General features: G+C 33.0%; 1 protein-coding gene across 1 annotated transcript; it reads left to right on the top strand.

The window, feature by feature from the left end:
- Positions 1-7,721: 7,721 nt before the first annotated feature.
- Tsp2A (tetraspanin 2A) lies at positions 7,722-13,200 on the top strand. Its single transcript, XM_013319563.1, has 5 exons — positions 7,722-7,898; positions 11,100-11,297; positions 11,779-11,955; positions 12,188-12,373; positions 12,646-13,200. The coding sequence occupies exons 1-5, from the start codon at positions 7,791-7,793 to the stop codon at positions 12,724-12,726; spliced, it is 750 nt and encodes a 249-aa protein (XP_013175017.1). The 5' UTR covers positions 7,722-7,790; the 3' UTR covers positions 12,727-13,200.
- Positions 13,201-13,403: the final 203 nt, after the last annotated feature.

A 13,403-nucleotide genomic window follows, 5' to 3' on the forward strand; every position in this document is an offset into this window, starting at 1 on the left:
ACCTAACAAGAGGTAATAAATATTAAAAACACACTTGATAAATTATAATTTAATGAAAACCTTAAAAACTCGTTGCACGCGATAAATAGAATTTATAAGTTAAAGAAAATAAAAACAGTATTCTTTGTTTAAAACTAACATGGAATATAAAATATTAAAAAGAAAACAGTATAAAACAAACTAATAAAAAGGTCAATAAAGTTTAAAATGCTATCAATAAAGCAACGAGATAAATATTTTATGATGTTTTTTACAACTGAAGTATATGAGTTCTGTATTCACGGCACCGCAAACACGTAAAAATAGACGTATGAAAAACCTTTATGTTTTTATTATGATAGACGAAGTTCCTGCATAAGTAGCACAATATCAACTTACGAATGACATAATATATCTTATTAAAGGTACGTGTCCCTGTGCCCACGCCGGGCGCATCGCACGCACGGATGAAACGGATGGACGCAGCGCTCCGTTGCGGACGGTGCATGTGGTGCGTCCGACGCGGGCCAATGTACACGTACCTTAATTTAATAAATGCAAATTTAAACTTTTAACGCCTTACGGCAAAGAAGCCCTTGATGACTTCCACACTTTAAAAAAAAATAAAACGATAAATTTATATAAAACTCCTTTGCGCATTTCTTTGAAAGTATATACCGATGAGACTATCTATGTGGTGGGCGTAAATCAAACTAAATTACAGCAGCTCACTAGCGCCCCCCTGTTAACATTAAAAAAGCGTCACAAGATGTCGTACTGTAGCTGACACGTCAATTTTTATGCCTTTAGGTTTTGTCTATTTTCCAACAGAACTCACAACGATACGCCATCGGACCAGGTCATTTTGTTTGACTATTAACTAGTCATCCCTAACGTGGGTTGGCTCCGAGCCCCTCGTTGGGGACATATAGTGAGCTGATTCGACATTTTTTTAGTTCACCATAAGTCGTTTTAACCGATATAAACGAATATAACCGATTTTAGATTAAAACCAATACCCTACAATAAATAACTGTACATACACCGAATACACATAGCCGTTAATCATAAATCATGAAAGTGGATAAAATATCAGATGCTTGGAGGTTGCTGGCTGCCCTTTATTTTCACGATTATATTTGAACGTTCTTAGGGTGTGAAGAATGGTTTATTTATGTATGTATTCGTTCTGTGGGTTCACTTTTTCTTTATAAATCCGTGCTGCGATATGTTTTGTTTATATCTTGAGATATTTTACCATTCAATTTAAAGATAAAATTAATAAAATATGGATTAACTTCCCAAGTAATATTTAAATATGGAATCACTTTTTAGTCATTCTTTTAAAGTATTATTTAGAATTTTTTAATAATGCATGATGCATCATCAAGCTCATTATACGTCCCCACTGAGAGTCTCAGTATCTACCTTAAGTTAGGGGTGACTAGGCCATATTCAATCACGCTGGCCAGTGCGGATTGACTTTACACATATTTTTGATTTTCCTCACACATGTGTATAGGTTGCATCATAATGTTTTCCTTCAAAGTAAGAACGTCGGATGAATATACATATGTAAATAAAAAATCGAAAACACTTTGTGCATGGTGGGATTGGAACCCGGGACATGCAGATTACAAGTCAACTGAACCCCTTATCCCTGAGCTACCGACGTTCCTAATAATGCATGTAATTTGGAAACTATATGTAATAACATTAAATAATTATCTTGCAATTACGGTTTATAAAAGGATATATATATTAGTCTTCAGTTTTAAAGGCAAACCCAGCGTAAAGCTTTTTATAGAAGTAAAAAAAAAAATTGAACACCATATGCTGGCTAATGGCAACATTAAAATGGGAATTACTAAAATGTTGCTTTAATAAGACGCATATGTAAGTAATGACGGACGGAATGTAGCAGACGAGGTCAGCCTGACCCGGGTAAATGATGCCCATTGCCCGGAATCTTACACGGGTAAAAACTGACGGATAATTGGTGCAGAGTGTTACTCAGTGACCGCCTATACATTACACTTATACGACTTTGTTATGATAAATTTCTACCACGCATATAAATTATAGGCTGGCCAGGAAATTTGAAAACCTGTCATGGGGGCGCCTAAATCGCTGCTACAAATATATAATAAAATGAACAAAAATGCTTCTTAATTAATTACTCTTACCAGAGAAACCCAATCAGTACGATTCTTTCATCTAACTTCCTACTTTACCTAATTAGATATTATCTGCAAAGGAAACTGTATCCTCCGATCTTATCAATTTCATTAGCCGAATACTTTTTCTTATTAAACTGTTTGTATATAGTTTTGTATTTACTTTAGTACTTTAGTGAATACTCTTTATTTGCGTCATTTATTAGTTAGTTAAAAACATTTTTTTATTTGATATTCGGTGTATCATTAAGCTTTTTTGGTGGCTTTATTATGGTCAGTACAATATGCCTTACTCTAAAGTCCTAATTAATCTTTACTAAGGCTGGCTCTTAGTGACCATCTAACGGCCTTAAATTTGGCGTTAAGTATACGACCTTCTACTAAATAAAACTTTTAAATATATTAAAGAAATCAATCCTTTATCTAATTTTCTTCCCCAGTAATTCGAAAGGCGGAAATATAAGCCCTGTCTCTCTGTTATACTAACCATTACACAAAGGGAAAATGTTACAATGAATTGTTGTAGAGGGCAGCAGAATTGTATCTATACAAGATAAAATCTAACACAATTCGTCCAAATAGTTTCGATAGAATACGTTATAATATGTAAATATTTAAAAAAAGTAATAAGATTGAATATGGACGGCTACAAAGGTAGAGGAAGACCAAAGAAATTATGGATGGAATGTGTGAAAGAGGATATACGTAAGAAGGGGGTGGATTCAGATATGACAGCTGATAGAGATCTATGGGGGAGTAGCCGTATTCTGACCCTGCGTAGGGATAAGGGCAGGTTGAGATATCACTTATTTTAGCGTTTGCATGTTGCTTTATTTTTAAATCAAACAAGAAATAGAGCGTCTTACATCATTAGAACTTCAATAACTCCATCTTGTCTTTTGCGTTGTAGCCAAGATAGTTTTGAATTAACAACTCGTGTGCGGAATATTTAATTTTGCACGCTCTACTGACGAATCAAATTTGAATATGAACTGAATAATAATTGTTACCTTGTTATTAAAACAAATTCAAACAGTACGTGCGTACATTGCAAAAGTACCGCGAGACTGGATTATCTTACTTCTTACTAATATTGTAAATGTAAAAGTTTGGATGGATGGATGTTTGAACATATCTCGACAACGGCTTTATGGATCTCGCTGAAATTTGGCATACATATAGAACATAGAGAGCGTCGGTGGCTCTGGGGCTCGAATCGAAAAACACATTGGTACATGGCGGCATTCGAACCCAGGACCTGCAAATTACAAACCATGTGTTTAATTGCTAAGCCACCAACGGTTATTTATTTAACAGCATTTATTTCTTTAGACCCTAGTGTTAAGTCTGGCCAGGTTAATAAGTAATATCAAGGTATTTTAATAATATTTCTTCCTTGATATGCAATCACGAATGTCGGTATCTTTGGTTGGCGTGCTATGGTTTTGTAAAGCGAAGGGAGCCTCTTCGTACGTGATCCGAAAGTGGAATAAAAAGGTAAATTATTGCATAAAGAATTAAACTTGGTTGCGAGATTAATTTTTATTTCAGATATTGAGGGAAATCTATTACAACTAAGGGTTTTCAGTACAGATCCACTGGATTAAACTCTATTTACAAATGGGTTCATTGTGATGTATGCGAATACCATGCCAACTGTCAATTTCAAATTTGATAGCTGTTGTATGGGTGTTGGGTGTTTCATGTTTTTACATATAGAATGAAAAGGATAGCAATATTATTTGAACAGTTTTTATTTTTATTTTAAAAGTGTATAAGTTGTTATTTATCGTTTTGGTACAAAAAAGGTTGAAGCTATAGAATACTCGTTATTAGATTATTTTAAGTAAATTAAAAAAAAATGTAATTATTCGCCATGTTTGTGGTGGAGACAGATTAATTTTCTATTCTAGTGAATTATGTAAGACTTGTGATAAGACAGCTGCGCGGGTTTGGGGAAATTGCTGCGTTAATAGAATCAAGGGCGGGAGTGCGGGGAACGAATACGTTTACTGTCCCGTGGTCAGCCACGCATGAATTGTGGCCACTAAATAGGCGATATCTATATACTATTAATAAAATCAATATTACATTCAGATACAACTTTTTGTGTCATTTATTGGTTAGCTATAAAAAATCTGGGTAAAGTTTTTGTTTAACAGTTTGCCTGTCAGCAAATCCGCGTGCGACTTTGACGGGAAGATAACTAATGCATGCGGGCATTTTATAGGCTTCATTTTTTGTTGCAAGCTGATTTAGTCACGTGCGATTGCTATTAAAAATAAGATGTACTTTACGTGTTATCATAGTAAAGTCGTGGCAAAATAAATTACAATTACTAGTAAATTTAGTGGATATATTATAATATAATGCACTTTTTGAATACATCAATAATCAAGCTGATGATTAAACGCAAATATAATATTCCGATACTATATTAAATTAGGAACCAGAAGACCATCTCTCTTTATTCATAATATTAATGACGATAAATTAATGAGAAACAATTTTTAATGACATAATCTGTACCAAACAATTGGTTTTATGGCCCCACTTTGTTCTCTAAATATTTGGTCGGAGGCGACTCGTTTATTACATTTCCTCAGGCGGAGTTTCTACCTGCACAATGTAATTGCGCTCTCTTTGCCTCTGCAAATTCTCTTACACCCGCCCACATATCGAGCTCCTTTTAGTCTTGCCTTTGTTAATTTAAATGATAAAATAATTATTTCTAACATGTCTTTTTTTGTGCATCCCAAAAAGTCTCTTGGTAAATTGTTTTTTTGATTTTTTTACTTACGTTTTCGTCTGCGCTTTCATACTTTTTTGTATATACTTAAAAATGTATGCAAATAATATAGATTTTTTTATTATTAAAGATTATAAATAGTGTTCTTAAAATAAACAAATTGATATAAGTTCTTTGCAAGTTTGTACCATGTCTTTTATCTTGAAGCATGTCATAAAATACGTTTTCATTTTAAAAAGCAGCAAGCACTGTCAGATACAAGTTGAAGCTTTCCGCACATCTCAATTTAGCAAAACTACATCTCGAAATACGCAGCGGGAAATCAATTTACTCGTAGAGTAATATCTAGTCGTTTGCAATTGCGACAAGTTGTAGGTACGAGTGAGAGACGGGAACGTTCCGGTTTTTAATATTTTTGTCGGGGTCGGGACTCGCTTCTAGCTTTGAACGATGAAGGCGCAGCACGGTAATCAGGAAAATTATTTACCCATGTCTGCGGGCCTTGTCGGAAATTCTCTAGGGTTGATAATCACAAGTTTTTAGCTTATTTTTAACTCACATGAATTGTTAATTTAACAAGGGAAAGACGACTAAATGACAGAAGATACAATATAAAGACAGCAACAACAACAACAAGAAAGGGACAAGGCAGGTAGAAGATGACGATAGATTATGTAGTTAAGCATAATTAAAAACTATAATAATGGCAATTACTAAAATAAAACGTGACTAAGAAATTAAATGAGTCAAAACTCATACATTGCGAAAGTTACTAGACAGTGGCAAAACTCATTTGCATCTTTACAAAAAATTTAAATACAAAAATACATATAGAATAAAGTCATTGTTGTGACAACCCTGCATACTTTTGTAAGCAAAATGAAGAGCCAAGGGGAACATGGCTGGAGGAAACTCTGTAAATAGTCACCGCAATGCCTTCTTGCAGATTAATTTCAAGTGAGAGAGCATTGAGGGTCATTATGTTTATAGAATTACTTCTAAATAATACTACAAGATTTAAAATAACTGAATATTAAACAATAAAAGAATGAATAAGTATTAAAAAAAGGGTCTTGACAGACACGGACGGACAACAAAGTGATCCTATAAGGGTTCTGTTTTTTTCCTATGAGGTACTGAACCCTAAAAATGGCGAATTATAGTCCGTTCCGTTTCGTATTCTCTACACGATCAAACTTTATTTCTTTAAAAATTTAAACGAAATGCACATTCTTATAACGTCATGTATTGTCATCAATAAAAAACTTTCACGAAAGCTTAATAAAGGCTTAAGTGTCTTCAATTTTGATTGTCTTGATTATTATCTTACATCCATACTGTTTAAGATATTTGCGAAAATGTGAAAATAGAAATTTTCGTTATGAAAGGGCTCCACTCTCCTCTAATAGCCATTACGGTCATGAATAGAATCTTTCAAGCCTCATTTCGCTTGCCGTGCTTTCAATAGGAAATGAATAAGTCACAATTTTTGGTTGACATTACAGACTATGCAATCATTATAAAATCAAAAAAATACTATAGCAAAAAGTTCCAATTGAATTTTTGCCTGTCATTAAATTTACAAAAAAAAGTATTCGTCTTTTATCGAAAATAATATCATTTGATAAGACTAAAATAAGTTTTTCTATTTATATAAGTAGATTGTCTCCCGTAAAAGCGTTATTGTTAATATGAAATACCATATCAGTGTAAGCATGCAATTTGCTTGCTATGACGGCGCTTGTGTCTCGATTAACTTTGCATAGATTGGCTTCTCCTTTTACATAATTGAGCAATTCACGTGAAGTGCTTAACTAAGGTTAAATGAGAAAATCTATACACCTACATGTTTACTTTAAAATCTATAAATACTACACTTACTGTTATTTGAAATAGGGTACTTTTAATACCATAAATATTAAGTGAATAGCTCGCCCGAGACTCCAGACTATGTTCTATACGTATGTCAAATTTCATTGAGATCCGTTCAGCTGTTTGTAGATACCTTCAAATAAACATCCATCCATCTATACATTCGCATTTATAATATTAGTAAGATAATAGGTGTATAGCACAATTTTGCTTCAGGCTATATTTGCATGTTTTTAGTGCTATTGCAAATACGTTCAGGCAATGGTCGACACGAAGTCTGAAATTTACGTTCCTTCAAGCGTTAGATTTACTCTAGCCTTCTTGGTGTATGGGAATATCGTATAACATCGTACATCTTGTTTATTTATGTTTGCATCTTACATCATCCGTAGCCACTTCCTTATAGCTCTTTGAATACGTTTATCGGATTTCAAATTCAAATCAGACTTACCTCGAATCGCTGGATTTGATGCAAACACAAACTCCTGAGGGAAATCATAACGTCAATACAAATATATGCATAAAATTAGTTTTCTTTTCGCTGTAGATATGTCGACAGTTTCTCGTTTGAGATTCTGATAAAATATAATTTTATTATCTTATAAAAGCTGATGGATAGACGGATGGATGGATGTAGCACATAGTCTGGGAAAACACATAGGGTACTAATTACGTTATTTTTTATTCCAAACTTCTTTGTAAATAGCCCTCTGTATAACTTATTAATTTACTTAGTTATAAAACATAGCAATACAAAATTTCGCATCAAAGCCCATGTTTTAATAATTAGTTTACTGTCATGTTTAAAAATACACAGAACAAAGGGCTACAGCTAAAAAATACAGGCGCGGCAATTCATGCTTATATCTTATCTTTGCATATCTCAGCAAACAATGATAACCTAGCTATGTGTAACGCGTTTATCTATTGATAAAACCAGTACCAATACGATAGACGTAGTGTAAGGACGATTTACAAGTTCCAAAGTGTAAGTGTTGAGTGAATTAAATGCAATGGCGGGAGCAGGGAGAGGCGACGGGCAGGGACCCGCTGTGGGAAAACTCGAATCGCAAATTTATTGCATCAAGTACACTTTATTCTGCTTCAACGTCGTACTTTGGGTGGGTTGCCTTTTATTATTATTAAGGTTATAGTTTCTTTAGATAAACTAGCTGACGCCCGCGACTCTGTCTGTGCGGAATTAAAAAAAAAACTTGATTAGTAGCTTACGTGTTCTTCCAGGGTAAGTCTTTATGCCAAAGTTCGACGAGATCAATGCAGCCGTTCTGGAAATACCTTCTAGCGAACATCCATTCAAACATTTTCATTTATAACAAATTGGCTTTATTGACAAAATGTGTACCTAAAACTTACCTGTCTTGTTCATGCGCTTGCGCACGTTTCGTGACTATGCAATGCCAAAACACATGTACTAATTGTGATGTTATTCCTTATTATAATCAAGTCTCTAAGAGTCCGTTTAAAATGCGTAATACATTATTATATTCTTACAAAGTAAATTTTAAAGACAACAAATGGTAAAAAAGTGTTCATTTCTATATTAAAATTATAGAAACAAAATTTATAATCTGAAGTAGTGAATCAAAGTTGAAACAAAACTTATTAAAAAGTACAATAATGTTAGGCAATGTACTCTTTTCTAAAATCGAGAATACTAAAACGTTATAAAAGTTATAACCTTAAAAAAGTCGCAATATTACGTTTACACAAAAATAAAGGGCAGATATTAAGAACGCGTTATCAACAATTGATAAGAGCTTGGCCTGTTTTCCCAGTATAATACTGTCATAGTCTGATTCATAGAATGAAAATGAATTTACATTGAAGACTCTCTTTTCCAATCTAGTATATCCGGTTTTTTAACAATGAATAATAGCGCTTGACCAACCTAACCTTATTTTAATGTGATCGAGAGATACGTGCTTACTTATGTCTACTCCCATTAAATGGTCTTAATAATCATCTGGTTTGGTATTAGGGTAGGGGTGGTCAACTGGGCCGCGGACGAGAGCGAAAGCGTGCCCGTGGTCCCGTCCCGATGCGTTGGAGGAACAGAGGGGTTTAGTGGGTATCCCTCCGCTATGGAGGAGAATCCCACATAACTACCGCGTCCCCCCCGGGGCGCGGAGTATGCATATAGCATTCCCCTCTGAAAAAAAAGGGGTGGTCAACTGGTCTTGATTGAGCAGTCGATCAAACAATTGGTCATAACAAGGCAGAAAATACAGATACGTAAAACATAACGTAGCGGAATATGATCAGACGCTCACGCTGATATAATTAGGTATTAACGAAGAATAATTGTTAAAATAAGTTTTTGATTTATCTTTTTAAAAAATTACTAAAGTATGATTACTTTAAGATTTCAAGAAGTTTGTAATTGTTCGCAAATAATATCAACAGTAAACAGTGGATCTTTGGTTAACCACCATAATCAAGTTGACCACACTTGATACAGGGTGTACATTTAGCATATTTTTACTATAACAGTTTAAAACACAGGGTGTTGTTATTATGTACTTAGCAGCAAGTAGCATTCATTAGCCACACGTGGTGTCGGCGGTAAATCAAGTACTTAGTTCTTGCTTGCAATTTGCGCGTCGAAGCAACAGTTATTAAGCTTGCTTAATTAAGAATATTAACACCATATGCAAATTAGAGATTGGAATTGAAAACGTTATTAGAATAATTTTGCTTTTAATACTGATTGGAATTCTATTTTGTTTAACTAACTGTTATATACAGGATGATAATAATTCTCAGGGAATAAGGATTCTCTTAAATTCTGATTCTAAATAGAATTGATAATTATACAATAAATATATTTTTAGATTACAATACATAAGTTACAGCTAGGTACAATATTGATTTGAGTATTTAAAGTAATTTTTAAATTCGTGATTTCCAATTTTGAACATATGCAATTATCCCAATTAGGTTAATTACATTAAACCTAAAGTTTCAAAATAACTTAAGATTTTTTTTATAAATTTGCTTTTAATGTGAAGAGAAGAAACAATGAAATGAAAATACTTGCACAACTAGAAGACCAAATTTTACAGGAATGAAAAATAATTTACTACGTAGTCTGAAGTAGGATTTGCGATAATTAACTTTTGGCTTACAGCCAAGACAAATAGGCGTCTGGTATTATTTTTAGTTTAGAAAAGGTTTTAATCTGCAGACGATATTCGACGAAGCAAGTTATTTGACAAAAGCGAGTAAAGATAGCTATCTCTTTCTCTCTTATTTGAAGGTTTGATAGCCTTTTGTTTTTTCGTAGAAATTGATGTTTATTATAACTTAACAGTGTCTTTCTAAACAATTTATATTTCTCCGTACTTGTATGGATGAAGAAGTCGTAGACATCCATTAGCGATATATTATTTTTTAAGAAAATAGGAATCCAATTATGTTACAGTAGTAAGTAACAAAGCCGTTGAAAACTTGATTGTATTTTCTATATCTCACATTTTTTTGATAATTTTTCTTTATTTATATATTTAAACGTAGAACATACTCACAATATGTGTCAAAATTGCAATGAACAATGATTCATTATATTACAATTCTTAATAAACTATCAATAAAAATGAAGCGTATAAAATTGTATAAATAAAAATGCGTATGTAAAATGTTTGTGTGATTTTTGTTTTTCTGCTATTTTATATGTATGCTGTTGGCTTGTCTTAATAAGTAAATCTTTATATATATAATTCTTCTGTGAGTGTGTATGTCACTGAACTTCTCTCAAACGACTGGACCGATTTTGATGAAATTTTTTGCGTGTGTTCAAGGGGATCTAGGAATGGTTTAGATTCACAATTTTCATCAAATATTAACTTCATATTAATTTATTCAAATTAAAAACGTGTAGACAGGACAACGTCTGTCGGGTCCGTTGTAAATAAATAAATTCTTATGTTAACGTATTTAATTATGACTTGAAAGTAAATAACGCCGTTGAATGATTATATATTGCACACGTAAATAAATAGACACGGACTTCAAAAAACTGCAAATCGATTGTTAACATACATACCCATTTAGACGTACTCATTAAACTTATAGTAAAACTAAACCTATGAAATCATTTAGTAATCGACATCACAGGTGAGCTGGCAGGAACCTCGGATAAAGAATTAATTGACTATTCAAAGGAAGAACGCTTTGTGCCAGTATCTTTGAAACCTTGCCTAAAACTCCATTTAATAATATATTTTAGTTAATTATTCGTTTATAATATTTCATTTAATATCATAGATTTAAAACTATTATTTGGTATTATTTTTATTTTTCAGTTGTTCGGCGTGTCTATATTCGCATTATGTCTATGGATCTGCTTCGAGCCCGGTTTCAACGAATGGATGAGAATTTTGGAACTTCAGAAGTACTTCATTGGGATCTATATCATTCTTATTGCCTCGTTAGGCATAATGGTTGTAGCATTCCTTGGTTGCGGCTCCGCTCTTATGGAAAACGTCGTCCTTCTCTACGGAGTAAGTTAACTCTTTATTACATTTACTTTTTCATATTTTCATTTTAATGGAGATGTTTTTTTAATAAGACGTCGGTGGCTCAGGTGTCAAGTACTTGCCTTGCAATCTGCAGGTCCTGGGTTCGAATCCCGCCATGTACGACCATGAGTACACCATGAGTGTTTTTCGATTTCTGATTAACTTATGTACATATATCTGACATTCTTACGGTGAAGGAAAACATCGTGATGCAACCTGCACATATCCGAAAAGAAATTCAAAGAGATGTGTGAAGTCAACCAACCCATACTTGGCCAGCGTGGTTGACTAAGGCCTAATCACCCTTAACTTAGGGTAGACTCCGAGCCCTTCGATGGGGACGTATAGTGAGCTGATGATTTTTATTAATGAAATATATAAAATTAAGATCGATGTTTTCTAAGTAGCAAGGTTAGGGTTACTAAGTAAAACCCTGCTACTACTAATATCATGTTAATTTTAGTTTATAGCAACACAAATTGCGTTATTCGTCTTTGGATTGGTAGGCGCTTGCGTGGTGTTGGACTTTTCAACTTATGACTCTAGTATACAACCTCTTATCAAAGATGTCATACTAAGACTTATGAATAACCCACAACATGAAGGCAGTCGCGAAATACTAAGGATGGTGCAAGAAGGAGTAAGTTTGAAAGGCATCTTTCTTTTGCACTTATTACAAATAACTTAAGAATTTCGTAGAAATGCCGATTGCATATTTGTAAATATATTATAAGGTGGATACATCGGCATGACCTTAAAATCATTCAAATAAGGTTTTATAAGTGTTTTAAGTTTTTCAAGCGGTTTTTCTACTTTCTTTAATAATAATAATAAACAGGAAACTATATCAATGGATGCCATATCAATTACAGATTGGTTGTTGCGGTGCTGATGGTCCGATGGACTTTTTAAACTTGAACAAACCACTACCATCTGAGTGTCGTGACTCTGTGACCGGAAACGCTTATTTCCATGGTTGTGTAGACGAGCTCACCTGGTATTTAGAAGGCAAGACAGGTTGGCTAGCTGGCATTGTCCTAGCTTCTTGCATGATATGTGTGAGTACTTAAGTTTGCCTAAAACTGTAATTCTATTTTCTTATAATATAAACATTTTATTAAGAGAATGGAGAGGAGATATATACGTTAAATATCTTACGTCCATGATTTAGTAAGTCGCAAGATTCAAAGTATCGTGGGTTTCTAAGACCAAAATATCTGTATAAAACATATCTTCATCCCTGTCATTTTCATTGATAAAACAGTGATAATAACATGGTAACCCATGGTTAGTCTTTACTTTGCATTGAACTATGTTTTTACTTTTTCAGGTGGTGAATGCTGTTATGTCCCTAGTCCTTATTCAAGCGGTGAAGAAAGAAGAAGACGAGGCTATTGTTTATAAAAATTAATAGTTTTATCATACGATTATTAATAACATAGTAACTTTTATATTTTAATTATATATAAGTAACTGTAATTGTGTTTTTGAATTATACATAATTATTATTTTATTAATATCGATACAAGTTCAAAACAACTTACTACAAAACACCTTTACATAGTTATTACCATGGATGGACCGGACCTCCTTGGAGGAGTTTTTTTTGTAATTTTTGTGATTATTTTTCAATGACAACATTGTGTGCAAACGACAAATAGTTGCAGTTTATATAATTGACATAATAGGAATAACTTAGTATTAAGTTAAAATGAAGTTACCACCTTTATTGTTAGAGAGTATTTTTAGCTATTTTATTTTGTATTACAAAGTCCATTTATCTTTCATAAGTCTCGGTCATAAGTAACGAGATTTTTGTACTAAAATTTATTTTTAGGATTAAATTTCTAGTGCTACTTTCTTTTAATAAATGTTATAAAATTAATTTATCGTTTTAATATCTTAATATCTTTATATTTAATACCTTTTTATTACTAAGTTAAAAGTGACTTTTGGGATAATATCAAAATATTAATACAAGCTAATCTGAAACATTATAACTTACTAATAATTAAAATGTGAATGTTTGGATGTTTTTTGCAAGACAAGTCCAGAGCAGTTGCATGGATCTCGATGATATTTGGCATA

The sequence above is a fragment of the Papilio xuthus genome, unplaced genomic scaffold, assembly GCF_000836235.2.
Source record: "Papilio xuthus unplaced genomic scaffold, Pxut_1.1 DF826115.1, whole genome shotgun sequence".
Lineage (NCBI taxonomy): Eukaryota > Metazoa > Arthropoda > Insecta > Lepidoptera > Papilionidae > Papilio > Papilio xuthus.

Excerpts from the sequence above, each read along its gene's own strand:
- Tsp2A (XM_013319563.1), top strand. The coding sequence starts at position 7,791 with ATGGCGGGAGCAGGGAGAGGCGACGGGCAGGGACCCGCTGTGGGAAAA. Across the intron at positions 7,899-11,099 it reads GCTTCAACGTCGTACTTTGG|TTGTTCGGCGTGTCTATATT; the intron begins GTGGGTTGCCTT and ends TTTATTTTTCAG. Across the intron at positions 11,956-12,187 it reads TAAGGATGGTGCAAGAAGGA|ATTGGTTGTTGCGGTGCTGA; the intron begins GTAAGTTTGAAA and ends TATCAATTACAG.